Source organism: Dermacentor variabilis, chromosome 4, assembly GCF_050947875.1.
Source record: "Dermacentor variabilis isolate Ectoservices chromosome 4, ASM5094787v1, whole genome shotgun sequence".
Lineage (NCBI taxonomy): Eukaryota > Metazoa > Arthropoda > Arachnida > Ixodida > Ixodidae > Dermacentor > Dermacentor variabilis.
Genome location: NC_134571.1, coordinates 84114605 through 84133360, shown reverse-complemented (window position 1 = coordinate 84133360; position 18756 = coordinate 84114605). Strand labels below are relative to the sequence as shown.

Here is an 18756-nt window from a genome sequence, read left to right as displayed (position 1 = left end):
TGTTCCTCGGTCTCCGTCTGATCGAGTCCTTCGGCGCTAACTGCGTGGAACGCGCGTGCTTCTTGCGTATCCCGGGGCTCGCAGGGCCCGGTTACGGCTCGTCCATTGGGTGTAAAGGTAAAGGTTCGACGTTCCATTGGGTGTTGAGTGTGATCGGTATAAGCGCACGTATACCACGTCCATTTCTACCGGTATTTAATTAAAGCGCGCGGCATTCGCTCGGCGCTCAGTGGCTGCCGCGACAGCGCACCGCGATTGCGTCGGAAATACATTTCGTGCACGCGTTATATAGCATGGAGTGCTTGGGGGGACGGTCGCATACCGGCGTAGCTGTGGCGGGGCCTGGATCGCTCTCCGGGCGCCGGCGGCGTGCCCACCAGCAGGCCCGCCTTCCAGAGCTGCTGGTCGCGCGCCTCGTCCAGCAGGTCTCGGCACCGGTGGCAGCCGCGCAGGAGCTCTTCGTCCTCGGAACGGCGGCGCACGTAGCCCGGCGGCAGCAGCGGCAAGCGCACGCGAGACAGCAGGCTCGGCAGTTCCGCGGCCCGCGGTCCGGTGTCGTGGCGCACCCAGCTCATCAGGGCTTCGTACACCTGCGGCCGAGGGTCCACTTTTTGGCGAACGAGCTCGCTAATCGCGATACCCGCGGCGCATTATAAGAGAAGGCGTCCGGCCAATACTTCTAACGAATGAGATGCCTTGGATGCAGTTTTGCGGGCTCCTTGGGATGCGTCTAGCAGAAGCTGTCAGAGAGGATGCTGCCCTTCGGGATGCACATTTTAGCTTTTACAGCACGTCTTCGATTAGGCATGCATCACTTGGTACCTTTGTTTTCATGGTGGTGTTGAAGATCAGCACACTCTTGCGCCACAAGAACACCAAACTCATAAAGGTCAGCGCAGCCGAGCTTTATGCAAGCTCTTGAAACTTCTCGACGCACCGACACGCCGCTCGTTAGTTCTTGGCTGTTTTCTGATGTTTCCGACTGCGCTAGACTTGGCTTCGCTGTGCCAACACTTCCGCGAATGTGCGTGGTCACATCTGTTGCGAGCGACACGGTGCAGCTAGAGGTGACGCGTCTGACGTGCTAAAGCCTGGAGGTTATAGCACATCAGACGCGTCCTTCGCCTGCCATTCAGTGTCGTTCCCTAGCCCTAGCTCTGTAGGTGTGATAGCGCGAGCAACACCGTTTCATCTGGACGGCGATACTTCAAACCCCACATTCGAAGCCCTCGATTCGTGTTCGACCCTGGTGCAGGCTTAACCAAAAAAATTAACCGCTACATTGATTCAGTGCTAAACGCATTGACGACGACAGTCATCGTGCGATGCGTTGCGCCGAATTATTTCTGTAGCTTTCTGTGATTGTTTTTTTTTTTTCGTGAAGTGCTATGAATTAATTTTTAAGGTATTCTTTCTGTGCCCCTCCTCTGTACAATGCTGTAAAGCTTTGAGAGTACCATAACTAACTAACTAACTAACTAACTAACTAACTAACTAACTAACTAACTAACTAACTAACTAACTAACTAACTAACTAACTAACTAACTAACTAACTAACTAACTAACTAACTAACTAACTAACTAAATAAATAAATAAATAAATACAACCGAAACAACGGCGGATCGAACCCGGCATAGCTGTCGGTCGGAATCGTGCGCGCCACGCGTATACCTGCGCCTCGGACTCCACGCTGAGGTCGGCGGCCGCCAGCAGCCTGGCGAGGTGCTGCGAGCCGAGGGCGAGGAACTCCCTGCCGGCGGCCACCCTGGCGAAGTGTCCCCGCGCGAACAGCTCGGCGCTGCGGGCCAGGCCGCGCAGCCCGTGCGACTCGGCGAACTGCCACACGCCCAGAGCGTTGCCCGGCTCCAGGTGGGCGCGCACGAAGCACGAGCAGGCCCGGGTCAGCGGCTCCATTTGCAGCACCGACGAGGCGTGCAGCAGGGCCTGCGCGCGTCGAGTCCGCGCCTGTTACGCGCGAAGAGGGGCGCAACCGCGGTTGTTTGTTCTGGACGAGCTGTACGACTCGATTCTTTCTTTCTTTGCTGTGATGTTCTGTTTTTCTTGTTTTTGTTATACTCGCGCCTATATTTTTGTTACACTAGGATTTCAGCATATATACATAGTTTCGCTGCGAGGGAGGCGAGGATTCTACCGCGCAGCTAACGCCGAAGCTCGCAAAGCGCTGCGTTATTTGGTATGGCTATATATACGACGTGTCCTCGGAAATATCCTGCGCGGCCCGTTGTTTCCAAGAAGTGAAGTTTGGATAACCGTTAATTGACGTCGCCGTTCAAACTATAAAGACAACGTCGGTTTTATTACCTAAAGGTGCTGTCCGGTGCAGCTGAAGCGTCACTGCGTTCTGCGAGTTGCGATGAATCGGTCAGGTTCTTCAGAAGATATGACTTTTGAAATTACGGAGAAATCTCGACGATCTCGACGTCGATGGCATTCGGCTAACGTTAAGCGGCCGATTGTAACGCCCAACGCGTTCCGAGATGAGGTTTCGCGAGGTGCCGGGGAAATAACGCAAGGCGTCGCCGTTTTTTACCTGGACTCCCTCCACCGTCAGCTGGACTACGCCCGTGTAGGCGAACTGAATCAGCTTGTCCATCGCCACTTCGTCGATGTCGCCGATTGTCACTTCCTGCGAAAGAGATTGTGCGATGTCTCGATTCTGACAGTGTGTATTCGATATCAGACTCGGGAATATCAACATCTATATTAATAATGATTGGATAATAAGGATGCAGAAATTCAACTCACCCCTTTATCGACAATGGACACGCAACGCATATTAAGAGTGCTAAAAATTGACTTGCGTATGTCAACCTGGTTCAACGAAAATACTAAGGAATCGATTCTTTACGGAGTGGACGCTCAACTCAAATACCATCTGGATGTATAGAAATTTCGAAATGTACCGAGACACTAATTCCTCGACTGCGCCATGGGGCAGCATGCGCCGAACATTTTCTATATCGCATAAAACGGGCTTCTTCCCCGGCTTGCTTCTGTGGCCACGACGATGGGGATGTTTGCAATACGCGATGCGAAGACGGCAGCTAGAAGAAGAGCTTCATTGAACCTCACCGACCTTTCTCACTAGCAAAACTGCTGGGCCCATGGCCATCGAAAATACAACTCGAACATTTTTACAATGACACAGCCACCCTTAACAAGCACTATAGATATTGCACTGAATAGTCACATTATGTAACTACAAAATGCTTCTGTTATTCGTAACTATTAGTGCTTGTATATTACGTGTTATCCTCTTTTGTATTCTGTGTATTATCATCTGTTTATATGCTCATCCAAGTCTGAATCACGGCCGCTTGTGAGTGTGTGTAACTTCGTTTACAAACTCAGTGTGGCGCGAATTGCCTTTGCCTTTTATATTTATATGGTCGGGGGTGCATATGAATGTGCACTGTAAATTTCTGGCCCTATGACGTGTTTCTTTCTCATATATATATATATATATATATATATATATAATTTTCATTTTACTAAAATAAAGATTGGTATTTAATAGATTCAGATCAGCGTAGGAGGCTGTCACGTGTTTACGGAACATTTTAAAAGTTCGTAGCGCCGCATTCATGTTCTGTCGTGGAGTGTTAGATCAACGACAGTTGGCTATTACTGCTTATATTGACAACAAAGCGCCACTAGGCAAGGGCCAAATTGAAACAGACAAACACCGGTCATTCGCGCAAAAAATATCGAACATTTATTTGAAGAAAAGAGCGCACATATTAGCCATACAGGTCGCACAACCGTGCATACGCTGACACCTACACAATCTTTTCAAAAATGTTACACTAAATCTGACAACACAGGATGTTCTTTTTTTGTTTCTTTAATTTTTTGTTGCCTATACGGCTCCTTTGTTTAATAATGTGGCTATGAGCTTTGCAAATGTGGCCTTTTTGCGGAAGAGTTCCAAGGTGAGGCGGACATGCGCTGCCGCTAATAACATTAGTTTCAGAAGACTAATTAACAAAAAAATATTAATTCACTTCTTATGAGAACCCTGGAGGCGGTTGTTTATACGGCAAATTTAGAAACATTTCGGGCCATTTGCTCTGAAACGTTTATGCCACACGTGCAAGTTTCTGCAACGGCCTGCAGTGTAGAAGCGCGCCTAAAGCAATCGGGCGAGCGGGTGTGTTCTTCTGCGAATGTGTTCGAGGGTGAGGGACCATGTAACCGTGACGAAACACCACACAAGCTTTCAAACATTCAACCACAGCCTTGACGAATGGAGTTCCATTCTCAATACTGTTGGCATAAAAATGTTAAATGTTCTGTATTGTGCCGACACCCTCTTTCAAATTACTGGCCCATTTGCCTTGTACAGTTTCCATGTAAAAAAAAAATATATATATATATATATATATATATATATATATTACTGAAATTATGTATACCAGCTCGCCTTTGTGGGAGCTTGTCGAGAAGGGCGGATTATCGAAACTTTGTTGAAGCTCTTCCTCGACGACACCGACACCAATTTCAGGAAACTGCTGCTACATGGCTTGAGCAGACCCTGCACTTCAGTAACATTTTTCAGGCACCTGTGCCATAAATATATACTTGGAAAGCACATCTCCACAGTCGTTATTTAGAAAGGACGCTGAGAGTGGCTGATTACGAAAGAAGCGCTAACCTCGAGTTTCAGTAGTCGGGTAGAGTGCGGAGGGGAGAATTTAAGAACATAGACAGTAGCCTTCTAAACGTACGCGTGAGATTCACCATGAGTGGCATCACCTGATCTCCTCTACTGATTCCCTCGTATAAGGGAGGGACCGTTTGGAAAGCATCCAAGGAACAGCGAGGGTAAACGTAATGTCTTCAAGCAGCCAGGTAGATCGATTCACCGTTCTCATTTAAGCTGTTGAAAGCGAAGGACACGGAGTACATTCGAAGCTGAATAGAATAGAAAGTGGAGCGAGGTTGAGTGCGGGATATTCGAAATGCTCCTCCAGCAGTGCACCCACTCATCCGAAGAACCTGTATCAGTGGAACGGGAAATGTGACTTCCACACGACTGTGTACAAGGACCAGTGTTTCCACAAGGCCATCAGATCGTCCGAAGAGGTATATTGCGCCTTCTGCTTGTTTTTTTTCTTTTTCTTAAGGCGACAGTGGGACTTTCAGTCGTGTGGCGTGACAAACTACATATACCCTGAATGAGGCGTTACAGGAGGACCGATTGCCGGCCTCGCCTCCAAAGCTAAACGCTTTCGTCATGACGTCGCCACCACCACGTGCAGGTGGTACTGGAATACCTGCTGCTGACTCTCGGCGAGCGGCGTGGTGAACATGGCCTGGAAGTAGGGCGAGCAGCAGGCCAGCACCAGCCGATGGCAGCGCCAGGAGCGCGAGCCCACGTGCAGCCGCACATCGCACAGCTGGCCGTCGTCGAAGAACTGGCGCAGGCGGCGGAACGACTGCTGCGCCACGTCGGGCGCCGTGTACGTCACCCGGCCGGCCGCCCCGTCCTCGGCGCCCCCGTTGCTCATGCCAAGGCCGACGCCGGAGGGCTCACTGGTCGCCTAGCCCGTGGCCCTGCATCCTCGTACCCTGCAGCGAGTTAAAGGAAGAATACGGGGTCTCTTAAGATCTCTCCTTAGAGGTGAACTGCGAAAGCCTGCTCTTCCGCCTCTTATCATTCGCCTCTTTCTCTTTGCCTTTTTCTCTTCTTTCTTTTAGTCATTACTGCTCACTACTAAGCATTTTTAGTCATTTGTAATCAATTGTGGTCATCACGAGCCGTCGTTAGACACGTTGGTAATGTCATAGACATTAGTAGTCATTACAAGCCATTTCAGTCATTATTAGTCATTACTGCTCACTAGTAAGCATATTTAGTCATTTGTAATCAATTGTGGTCACTACAATCCGTAGTTAGACATATTGGTCATTTCGTAGTCATTAGTAGTCATTTTAGTCATTACTACTCATTACTAGACATTGCTAGTCGTTTCTAATCAATTGTGGTCATTACAAGCCGTCGTTAGACATATTGGTCATTTCGGAGTCATTATTAGTCATTACTAATGATTATTAACATCTACCAATCTACATTATAACGTTATCATTCACTAACTGTGACTATCAATCATTTTTCATTCTTTAATCTGTCTTCATATGGCGTGATGACGCTTCGGCGGACACTCCGGCGGTCAGGTCTGCTGACACAAACTTCACCATGAGGCTAGCAAGGCTCACGGTGAAGCCTAGAAAGGCTTTCGCCTTAAAGTCTGTCGAAGCTCTTCATTGCAGGCCTGGATCCTGCGGAATAGGTATGTTCCCCTAAGGCTTGTCGAGCTGACCACCGCAAGCTGTGCCGCGCTGGACTCAAACAGACTCCGAGTCTAAGTTAAATTCAATAGATTGCTTACGTATTAGTGCACTTCTCCCTCTCTTTGTCTCTCTCCCTCTGTGCGTATGTTTGTGTGTTTGTGTCGTGTGACTCCCTTTAATCTCTCACCATCTCACTGGAGTGAAGTCAAGCGAAGGGAAGTTTATTTATTTCCCTTATTGTTACAAAGGAGGAAGCCGGGGCTAAAGGCTGAAACGCCTGACGAAGGTCTCGGCTCCCCCGTGAACTTTGGCATCATATAGCACATATGCACAAGCAGACAACGGAAAAAACTGGCACTATATACAAAGTATAAAAATTGGAACGACACAAAGTATCATGCCAGATCGTCGCTGGGTTAACATCTCCAGAAATCAGTGCGATTTCTCTCTACCTCATGAACATGTGTGCCTTTGTGTAGTTCGCACGAATTTAGACAGGTGTAGCTGAGCGTGTGCTTCTTATGAGCTGCTCTTACGCACAGGTTCAGCGACTGAGGCTTTGCTATCAGCGTCTTCGACCCGTAGTGAGCACTGTACACGTGGATTCACGAAGAAAACGTCGACGATGGCGGCCGTCGCGCTTTGAAAAGCCTCGCTATATGCCTGACCACGACAGTCATAAGTCGCTCCAGTGCCTGTCCTGTTCGACTAGACGGATTGCACGTCAAGCAGTACTTGGCCAACTACGTCGAAGTGACCGCGTGCAAAACAAACCCATGAAACATTAGAGAGCTTTAGTTTAGGGGACGCAAGCGGCTTGCGCACGCAATCACTATAGGGGCCACGGTACTGTGCATGCGCAGACTCCTACGTCTGAGTCTGCGCATGTGCAGTACCGTCGCCCCTAGTTCTTGCGTACGCAAGACGCTTGCGTCCCCTAAACTAAAACTCTCTATTACAGCAAAAAAAAAAAACCGCATATATATATATATATATATATATATATATATATATATATATATATATATATATATATATATATATATATATACACACACACACTCTACGGTCGACGGCACTTCTGTCGTCTGCCTTTCTTGTACACTGTCCGGAACTCTTGCTATTTGTCGTCATGTCGAGTTGTTTATATATATTAGACAAGCTTAACATTAGTCTGAAAATCCGCGCTGTTGATTACGCTGATTTCTGGAGTTCACGTTCGCGAACCGCTGCTCTCTTAATGATAAGTGTCAACGACATCAGTGTGAAAGAAAGGCATAGGTAGCACCAATGCGGTCACTCCACTTCCGATGAAAAATGGCTCATTGGAGGCCGCGGCATCCCGGTTTAGCGACGATGGCTGAGGTACCATCGAAAAGACAGTGTTCCGACAGAACCAACATCCTCCAAATGATGCGTGCGATGCGTTTCACTAGGCCTCCGCTGGAGCGAAGCATGCTGATAGTAGCATTCGTGTAGAGAGAGGGAGAGAGAGAGAGAGACAAACTTCAACGATATGTTGGACATGTTAGCCTGGCTGATCGTCTGGCATGCTATTCAACGTGCTGGGTGATATTTATGATAAACACAGTGATCACGTAAACACACAAGCCGCCCATAAAGTCATAAACACACACACATGCAGTATACGTATGTATCTGTGTCGCCCTTTAGCCTAAAGTGGCTGAAGGGCGACTATGGTAAGAAGCATGTTGTGTTTGTAAAAAATCAAGCGGCAGGAAGGCGAGAATAAAAAGCTCCTGCAATATGATTTGGGTTGGCGAGACTCACGCTTCGTCGACGGTCTGGCACAGATAGTTATAGGCAACGTTCATACTTGATGTCGAAGCGGGCGAAAGCGGGAAAAACCCAGAGAAATCTCCCCGCTTCTCCGGCTAAGAGGACGGAAAACTAGAAAGCGAACCGGATCGCTTACTTCTGTAGCCTCTCTTAACGAGACGTGGGCAGCGCCCCTAAGGTTACGCACTGTTGTCGGCGTTACCCATAGGCTTCCGCTGTTGAAAAAGCTGGTAAAACTGTCCCCAAGATTGTGTACTATCGATTACCATGACATGACCCTTTCAGTGTCTCTGACGTCGTTGTCCGATCTCTACATTTTCACCTAATTGCGTCTCGCTATCGCTGGACGGGGTCCCTATAACGAGGTCCCTAAAGGTGGTATTGGTATATCGCAGTGGCAGTATCGCAGTATATCGCAGTGGCAGTTTTGCGCACGCAACAGTTTTCGTCTGAGGAAGCGGAAGAAAATAATGAGAGGGAAATACAAGGAGCTTAGCTAGTGCAAGGGTGGCTGGCTACCTTGTGCCGAGAAAATGGGGGATAGAAGGAGAGGCGAGATCATAGAACGTTGTGTACATAGCACCCCGTTACAGCTCGACAATTCCACTCTCAGTCCACTGTTTCTCAGCTCACACGTATTCTAAATATGGAGCAGCGCGTTTGGAGGTAGGCTAATGAGAAACACTGAATCAGCTTAGAGTGGTATGAAGTACTTTCGTTATTTTGCGATAATAGGTCAATTATTATAGAAAAGAGAACGAAGGTAAAGGTTCTTCTTTTTTTTTTAATTTCGTACCGATAGTGTATAGATCCGGCATATCTGTGAGACGCCAAGGATTTCAAATTATCATTATTATATGTATTTTTCTGACTTAGAATAGTTGCGGCTGTAAAAGTTTTTGGAACTCTCTAAGTTCAATGTATGACCCTATTGGAATATAATGTCGCCCATCTTTAGCAATGCAAGATTATAATAATAATAATAATAATAATAATAATAATAATAATAATAATAATAATAATAATAATAATAATGACGACTAAGCCCGAGCACGCCGCCAAAATACGACACGGTGAGCTGGTATGGAATATTCGAGGCTGCGTCACCACCGGTATTTCATTTTTGTGCGTATTCTCCAGCTTACCAAGTCTTTTCTCAAAGTAAGTCTTCTTTTTTAACTACCGTAAAAAGGCAATTTACTAATACAACTCAAATAATTGATCTCTCTAGTGGCTCTTCAAAGCCCCCTTGTGCCAAGGACGGTCTATATTCCAGTGCCTGCAGGATTCGTTCCTCCGGCAAGGGGTGATTGTTCAGTGGGCATGGACACGTGAGGGCGCAGCAAGAGAAAAACTGTAGTGCAGTGTCTTATTCGAGAATTATTATTGTATATACTAGCCGCCAACAATCATAACAATTATGTTCTTTTTTTCACTCCTTTCTGCAGCGCCTTCGGGCATTGAAGGTAAATAAATAAATAAATAAATAAATACAGCCCCTAAAGATACGCCCCCGTTCAACCGGCCGCATTTCAATGGGGTCGAAATGCCAAAACGCCCGTGTACTTAGATTTAGGTGCCCGTTAAAGAGCCCCAGGTGGTCAAAATAATCCGGATTCCCCCACTACGGCGTGCCTCATAATCAGATCGTGGTTTTGGCACGTGAAACCTCGGAATTTAATTTAATCTTAACCGCCCTAGAAGGGACAGTTTTTCTCGAGCTCACCATGTGGATCAAATCTTGATAAGACAATCCATGCGCACCTTTTACCAATGTGATCGACTTACACGCATAGGATGTGTTCGAATTCCGGCCAGCTTCGGAGACAGCCGAGACAGCCAAGTAATGGAACGCGTTTAGAACCGTCTGGCATACAGTTTCATACAATAATTATTGTATGAGACTCTATGCCGTCTGGAAGGTACTTCTGCGACGTGACGCCACCTCGCGGCAACAAAGAAATGTTGAGGAAAGTACACATTATTTCTGTAATTCAAGTCCTTGCACCTGCGAATCTATGAAAAACACGACGTGACTTACATTAAGAGCGCAGGATAGCGTGTCTGCATTTTCTTGTGAGCAGACGACCTTCCTGTCGGCTTCCCAAACGTCCTGCCAATGCCTCCTTTACTAGATGCCAGCCGCGTTGCTCGCTTTCCCATTGCGGCGGCGGTTCCCTTAGTTGAAGTTAGTTCAGCATAAATTCCGTGAGGCGGCGCTCAATGCCTTTTCAACTTCCGGCGGATGTGGCAGCCGCGGCTGAATGCTCCGCCGGCGCTTCATATGCGCGGGCGTCTGTTAGCGAGCGTTATCGCGGGCCTCCGAGATGGCAACAGACGCCATGGTAATCTCAGAGGCCGCAGCACGTGATCTAGGTTGCAGACGTCCGCCACAAGTGGCGCTCGTTGCCTTTTCGCGGAGGAGAGAAAAGAGAGAGAGCCAGGAACCGAGTTTACGGACAACGCGGCTGGCATCTAGTAAAGGAGGCATTGGTCCTGCTCAGCCGCCATCTTGTTTGGACAGGAAAGTAGCCTGCATCGTTTTTGACTTCCATGCTGTCTTCACGAAGATGTCTAGTTTGACGTCTCCGTGAGAATTGGAACGAGACTTAAGATGTCCGCTGTCCGCTTAGTCGTCTACTTTGCCGTCTACGGCTAGTATTGGAACACAGCCACACTTTAAACATGGGCTTACAAATTCAGCGTTGCCAGGTAGAGCTGCTGGCTGCTGCAAGTTGTAGGTACGGTTTGAACTACTCGGCTTTATTCGTTGTTCATAGGGAACGTCTTAAGGCTATATTTCTAGCAGCGCTGTACTTCGAGAGTACAGCGCTGGCGCAGTCCGGCTCAACGAAACCTCTCAAGGATTTTACATCGTCAGCTGTGAAGAGCTCATCCGCGCTTTGCTGCGTTCGTCTCTAATCTGCAGGATATTCGGCGTGTGCTATGGCTATATTCACGGACCCTACAAAGGCAGAAAATAAAGCATACGAAGGTGCTGCTATATCGAGTCTGTAACCCGTTAGCAATCAAAGGCTAAGTCCACATTACTCGAGAATTTCAGGAGATCCGGCAGGCAGCCAACATTCATTCTTCTTCTCTTGCTGTCGCTGCCAACGTAGGGTTTCCTACAAAAATCATTAGAGGGAACCGTGGCACTGCAATCGTTCAGCGACTATGGGAATGATGGTTAATAGAGCATTGATTTGTCTGATCTTAGTGGTTGTGGCTGCATACGTTCTTTTGGTTTGGTTTACTACGCTTTATCTATCTAAATTTCAAATCCCTCATAGGTTTCTAAGCACAGCAATGACTTTGCGCGCATGCGTGATCATTGCAAATTGTTGCATTTGTAACGCTATACAAACGCAACCTGATGATAAAGAGATACCCCCCTCCCGCAGCTCACAACATCCTACTCCTCCTTTAGTTCTTTATCATGCATGATGAACTATAGTAACGAAACTCTTTAAATATAAAATGCATAGTGAGTTTCGCAACGTTAAATAAAAGGTGCAAGATTTAGGAAATGGGTTGCCGGATTAACATTGATGATTGCATATATTTCACTGTGATCTGTTTGTATTTTTTTTGCTGTTGTTTGGTTACGTGTTTCTGTTTTTCTTCTATAATTTGACTGTGTTGCCCTACTGTACCACACGAGCATAATCTCACAATCGTTTCACCCCACAAATAGCATCGCGCTCGATCGTCGCACTTTTAGAAATCAGTATTTCATACAATAAGGAAATATAACAGGCAAGCGTGCTTTAATACCGTCAGGAACGAGTGTGCTAAGAACACATTCAGTTAGAAAGAGAGAGAGAGAGAGAGAGAGAGAGAGCAAATGATAAAGGAAAGGTAGGGAGGTTAACCAGGACTGAGCCCGGTTGGCTACCCTACACTGGGGAAAGGGAAAATGGGACGGAAAGATTAAAAGAAGAGGAAGTCTACTGGGGAGTAGTAGAAAACATTTATTCACAAAAGAGCAAACAAATACGGAGAAATATTGTTTGGTCACTCAGTCCGGATCACAGACGCTGACTCGTCAGAAAGACTGTGCAGACAGCCCTAAATGTAAACAGTGCGAAAAGCTAAAGAAAAGCACGTGTTCTCGCGACAGTTTCTTATACGGGGGAAACAAAAATGTGTGCTTAGAATCGTGACCGGCATTCCCAGCGGCTGCGCCCTCCCGCCCACAAGGTTCTAAGCAAGCAACAGGCACCGCGCGTACTCCGTAATTCGCTCGTTAGCTCGCGATTCGTGCAGCCATCGCTCACACCCTCGCCGATCGCCGCGTCGGAAAATAACGGGCACCGTCGTCGCCGCTGACTTAATTCGACTATTAGCGCTGCTCGCATTGAAATCATCGGCGTAGGAATGCGCGGCAGCCCTCTCTCTCTCTCTCTCCAGGAGCCGCCGCGTTACGCAACGAGAACGCTGACCTGCTCCTGTAGTTTTTGTTTCTCTACAGGTCCAGCCTCCTCTCGTTATACACCGATCGCTTGTACAGCCTCGTCGCTGCGAGAGGCGCCTCGACGAGGTCACACAACGCGACGCGGCAGACACAAAGCGCCGTCGCGTCGCCGCCGCTGTCACACACCGTCGCGCCGCGAGGATTTCGGTGCACGGGGTTCGGTCCTTGGCAGCGGTTGCAGGTTCGCGTAGCGAAGGCGGCGCGCGGTTATCGCCTTCGCGTGGCCGCTTCAATCAAGGCGGCGCGGCGCGAACCGGCGCAGACCGGCGCCGACCTTCAGACAGGCACGCGAGCAGCTGCTTTGCTGGCATTGCCTGCGCGCAGCTCGCTTGGCCTGCATCCGACGAGTTCGCGCCCGCTTAGTGCAAACACACACCCGGAACACGTGGAGCCGTCGGCGCCACAACAGACGTCGTATTCCGCATTTTTCTCGCATCTAGCCGGTCACCTGGTCACTTTGCATTTGAGCCCTGGGCGAGCAGAAATAGCGTTTTCTTTCTTGGCGAACACGACGATGATGTCTGCTACAGAAGTCACAAAAGCGGATGAGCTACCACTGGAACATTGATTGATTGATTGATTGATTGATTGATTGATTGATTGATTGATTGATTGATTGATTGATTGAAGTTTAACTTCTTAACACGACACCCAAGAGAGAGAGAGAAGGCAAGGAGAGGAAAGGTAGGGCGATCAACCAGACGTGCGTCTGGTTTACTACTCCCGAAACTATGAGACATGCTGTAGTGGAGGGCTCTAGATTGGCCACCTGGTGTTGCCTCACGCAGGCCCAAAGTTTCGTAGACGAGCGTTTTTAGATTCCACCGCCATGATTCCACCGAAGCCGAGAGAGTCGAACCCGCAACGCCTCGCGCTCAGCACCATTACCGTATACCGCATGCACGAATGCAAGCGCCCGCAGAGTTCTCTGGCAGGCTGTCGCTATCAGGGTCGATGACATGGTGAAGTATTGGCGCCATCAACAAACGTTCTTACTTAAAAAGGACTGATTGTTAACGCATACCGCTATAGAGCAGGAGCAGCAGCTCAATCGGCTTGTCAGGTGAGCGCAGTACTGAGTGACTATAAAGCAGTGATGGTGTTGGCAAACTGCACGTTACCTAGTCGACCATATATGTTTGATCCACACGTTCGGCATGGCTTCAGACTGTTTACTTAAGCATGCAATGCTTTTAGCTCCCGTTGTCGGCGATCTTCAGACTCTGATCGAAAATCTAGAGCTGTTATCCGGGCACTCAAGACGAGAACGAAACGAAAACATCAGGGCATCGTTGTGAGAGCAAAACGAGATCATACGGGTAACCAGTCACAACTTAATAAAATGCCGTCTCTGGCTCCCAACACCATGCGCAGGACCACATTACATTCGCTAGTTACTGCCCAAACACGTTTAAAAAATTTGTATTACTTTCTAAATAAAAAAAAATTTTTTTCGACCAGATATTTAACATATATGTTTTACTTGCTTCGAATCGAACTACTCCTCTTCAACCCAACTTTGGTCAACACGGCTATGAAAAGGTGTGCCGCTAGAATCGAGGCAAAAACGGTAATCTCAGCAGACTGGCTTCAACTCCGCTGTAAAAGGAGAGCGGAGGTAAGAACAGCGAAGGAAGGCGAAGGGTGGCTTTGTGTTTTGGCTGCACCTTGAGACGCACGCGCAAGCATTCCGAGAAACTAAATGACGCTCGTCGCTTGTCGCCCCTTCTTCACCCTTCCTATTACCCGTACAATGTCTTTCTACTGCTTCGCGCTGATAGCGGCCAGACAGGCAGCGTGGATGCAGCACGTGGCTGCGGAAAGTAAGAGAGAGAGAGAAGTCATGAGGGAAAGAGAGTGAGGTTAACCAGGCTGATCGCGGCAGACTACCCTGCACTCGGAAAAGGAGGAATTTGATTGAAAGATGACAAGGAAGAGATGATTTCACACTTTGGACTGGTGCACATACAATCGAAGGCTCATCGCTGAGTCAATCACAGGGGTCATATAGGCTGGCGCACTTCAAGAAACGCAGCAGCGCTTTTGTGGTTTTGTACATACCAGACGCACGAGGCCATGGCATGGTCCCAAGACGTTCTCATCTGTGAAAGACTTGTCATCTAAGTGCCCTAAATCTTTCCGAAAGGCAATCCTCTTATCTTCCTATGTCAGGTAGTCACACAGGAGACGTCTGATCGTTTCTTCTACACCACATGTGCTGCAGTTGGCCCTGTCCGCCATTACAATTAGGAATGACTAGGCATTCGTGTAGAGAAATTCCTAATCGCAGGTGGCGCACTAACGGACGTTCTTCCCACCGAGTAAAATCGGGTAAAAGTTCTTATCTCGTATGTGGGTCTACGGCATATAGGCGCCAGTTGGTGAAGTCTGATGTATTCCCCTTTCTTAATGTAATGATATAATCAAGACCACTGAGGTGCCGCGCTGCATTCGTTCTTAACAATGGTATCGAGGTGCCTTCACATTCTTCATGTGCTTCACGGGCTGCCTTGTCGGTACTTTCATTTCCGATAATGTTGAAGTGTCCAGGTAGCCACTTAAACACTATGTCGCGGCCTTTGTCCACTGCTTGATGGTAGTGTAATCGTATCTAGCCCACCATATGTTCGCGTGGGCCGCGGCGGGCAGCTATAGTTACGTACTGCTTAGGTAACTTTCCCGCCGAAAGACCGTGACGTTAAAGTAACTGTGGTTGCTCAAGCATGCAAGTCGTGCGCTATACTGCGACGGCAGGTAAAAGCTCGAAACTAAGTTTCCTGTGTCCATCTGTCAGCCCGTTCTTTCTGCCACTCAAGAGTGCTTTCTGTGACGTTGTCGACGATAGCGGCCGTAATCGCCAACAAGTTATCGTCGTTTATGTCGTCGTTGTCCGCCCACCTCGTCATCACCGGCTTCACCCTCGCCATATGGGGCGAAAAAAAGAAACACATGGACTCAGTATTGCTGAGTCAATGGCAGCGTTGAACAGCTTCATTGCAGTGTATCCCTTCACATGACCTAGCAACCCCCCCCCCCCAGTTTACGAATATTTACATAACTAAGGCTTAAGGTTGGTCCTAACATTAACGCGAATGTGCACTGTTGTCACATTATGACCCTGCAAGCAGGCAAATTCATCCAAAGCTTTATTTTAGTTTCCGAGGCTTGAAGCGCAATGTTAAAAATAGACGCAATGTTACAAGCAGCCGCGATGCTACAAGGAACCATGATGTTACAAGGAACCTTGATGTTACCTCGCAAGTCTCCCAGTAGAAAGGCCCTTATACACGACATTCAGTGCAACTGCCTTCGCGGACCGTGCCTCTCTTAGGTCAGGTTACGCACCTGTGGCAAGACCATCGATCCCGCCATAGTGTGTGAGCCGCACTCAAATAAACCTCACGATTCCAGGACTTCAGAAAAGGCCGCACTTAAGCCAGTCTACTCCTCTTGTACGAGAAATATACAGTGACTGCACACACGTCTATACTGATGGCTCAACTACATCAACCAGTTCTGGCGGCGCTGTGGTTATACCAACAATGGGAATAAGCCAACCGTTCACGATTTCAGATATCATTGCAGCTGCAGAGCTCGCGGCTCTCCACGGTGCGCTTTGTGTGACAAATACAGAGTCCTGGAAAATGGGCAGTCTTCTGCCGTTCAAGGCCGGCATTACAATGTGTGTAGTCATTTCTCCGACATGGAACTCACGATCAGCTGACGTGCGGAAATCATAGAACTTATCCATCGCTCGAGAGAAAAAAGTTCATGATATCTCTTTTCTATGGTTATCAGACCATTGCGGTATAAGTGGAAATGATGACGCAGGTAAGGCAGTTCAGACGTCAAACAAGGAAGACCACTGCGTCCCCATTCCTCCATCAAAGACCGACGCTGCGAGACGGCTTCGCATTCTAGCACGCGCACTCTCGTTAGCACCAGACCGCACAGACTAAACCCTTCGCTGCAACTGAGACCTCCGGCCGGACTGCGCCGACGCGAAGCGTCTCTTCTGTGTCAGTTGTGGTTGGGAGTTGCCTTCACGAAAGCTTCTGCCCTAGTTGGAATGGCCGACAGTCCTGCATGTGATGTCTGCGGCTGCGAGGAGAACATTGACAACTTATTGTGCCGCTGTGCTCAATTTGAAGCACAAAGGGATTCTGTGTCCCTCGGAAGGCAGTGAATGGACTTTTCTGTTTTCTGAGAACGTCTGGTTTGTACGAGGGCCTTTGAATCTGCAGTACTCTCCGTTCACGTCTCTATACTCTCTATCTCCCTTCTTTCTCTTCCTCTTCTCGCTTCCCCCAGCGTAAGGTAGCCAGCCGGACTCTTGACTGGTTAACGTCCCTGCCTTCCTTATCTCTCTCTCTCTCTGTCTCTCTCTCGTGATGTTACAAGAAACCGTCATGTTACAATAAGCTGTGATGTTACAAGGAGCCCTGATGTTACAGGGATATCAAAATACTTTAGACTTCATAACTGCTTAGCGCAGTAGGAAAGAAAGAAAGAAGAAAATATTTGCCCGCTTAGCGATACTGCAGTGCTCGCGCTGCAGACAACCAGAGTCCCAGCAAACTGGATTATATAGCACGACATTTCGAGCCGCAAGATAGTAACAGGGAGCGCAGTTCAATTCTGCGTTATCGAACGATAAATATAGACAAAATACTAGTAGCTGTCGTTGAAAAGAAACATGTACAATGATTACATTCCAAGGAACATAAAGGGCAGAAACTTGGAGGTTAACGACCAGGTTCGAGAGCAACTTAAGAACCGCTCAAAGAGTGATAGAACGAAAAATGTTAGGCGTAACATTGACAGACCCGAAGAGAGCGGTGTCGATCAGAGCGCAAACGGGGACAGCGGATATTCTAGTTGGCATTAAGAGGTAAAAAATGGAGCGGGGCAGACCATGTAATGCATAGGGCAGATAACCGGCGCACCATTAGGTTTACAGAATGGGTGCTGAGGGAATGAAAGCGCAGGCGAGGACTGCAAGGAACTGTATAGGTGATGTGCTGAACAGCAAACTTGCGGGCATTTAAGATCTATAAGGTCAACTGGTGCAAGACGGGGGTAATTGGAGATTGTTGGGAGGGACCTTCCTCCGGCAGTGGATATACAAAGGCTAGTAATGAATATGATGACCTGTACTATATACAGTCATCTCATGGTGGCTCCTAAGCACAAAGACCTGCTAATACAACATTGCATGATAATCAATGGTTTCACTACTTCAACCCATTGGGTGCTGCTTTACGAACGTCGTCAAAACGTGTGGGAGACAACTAAATATATACACTTGCGCTATAAAAAAAAATACCCGCCAACGTTACTCGAAGTCAAACGGTAATGTGTTCTTCAGAGGGGGACACGCTATAGTCAGTGCGCACGGTAATTTTTGCAAGATGTTGCTCCCTGCACTTATATTCTGATACTGGTGGCGTCTGTGCATACATTTTGGAGGCAATACTGCAATGGACAAGGACGACGCTTGGTTATTTGCTCCTGACATCATGGCACTCACTACTGTCTGTGCGCATCGCAAAGAAGTTGTTCTTGAGAAGGTGGCCGTGTCAGCTGTGCCTTATAGACTGCTGCTGTCGCAGAAAATGAGCACAGAGCCAAATGAATCGTTGAAACCTCCTGCTGTTTTTTTTTAGACTAAATGTGTGCTTATTTCGTTAAACAAAAAAAGTAACTTTGGTTTTTAGCAGAGGAAAGTTTCTGTTTCTTTTTCGAGCGCTAACTTCAGTATGATATGAACTGCGAAGTGTTTTCACACATTTCCGCTGTGGCTCAGAAAATGTATCTCAAGACAAGCTAGCTTTTCTTTGTTCCTTTTTAACGCAATTTGTTTCTTGCTGTCGATATAACATATTACCTATTCCTGGGCATACGCTGTGTGAATCTCATGATGTCTGTATGTAAAGATAGAGTAATATATAGGAAAGGAATCAGAGAGAAATTACATCTGACCAAACTATAACTGTCTAGCGCTGGCTGCTGACATTTTAATGGTGGTTAACGGTTGGAACGAGTAGAAGGGGAGTAAAAAGACGTGCAAGCAATTAGTTCGAGTATACTCTTCCAAATGCATGGAGTTCGCAAGACGGATCCACTTGGAACGAATTCTCAGGATTACACCAGTTTCGAGAT

General features: G+C 47.7%; 1 protein-coding gene across 4 annotated transcripts in view; it reads right to left on the bottom strand.

Moving 5' to 3' along the window:
* Window positions 1–18756, bottom strand: part of LOC142579449 (kelch-like protein 8) — a 169384-nt gene that overhangs the window by 19784 nt on the left and 130844 nt on the right. For 3 of the 4 annotated variants that reach the window (XM_075689619.1, XM_075689621.1, XM_075689620.1), the window contains 4 exons: window positions 5300–5594; window positions 2554–2649; window positions 1674–1946; window positions 323–590 (listed from right to left, as the gene is read on the bottom strand). In XM_075689619.1, coding sequence (XP_075545734.1) covers window positions 323–590; window positions 1674–1946; window positions 2554–2649; window positions 5300–5533 — 871 coding nt within the window. In that variant the 5' untranslated portion in view covers window positions 5534–5594. Of the gene's footprint in view, window positions 1–322; window positions 591–1673; window positions 1947–2553; window positions 2650–5299; window positions 5595–9905; window positions 9971–18756 lie in introns of those variants that run through there. The other variant, XM_075689623.1, reaches the window with a different exon arrangement.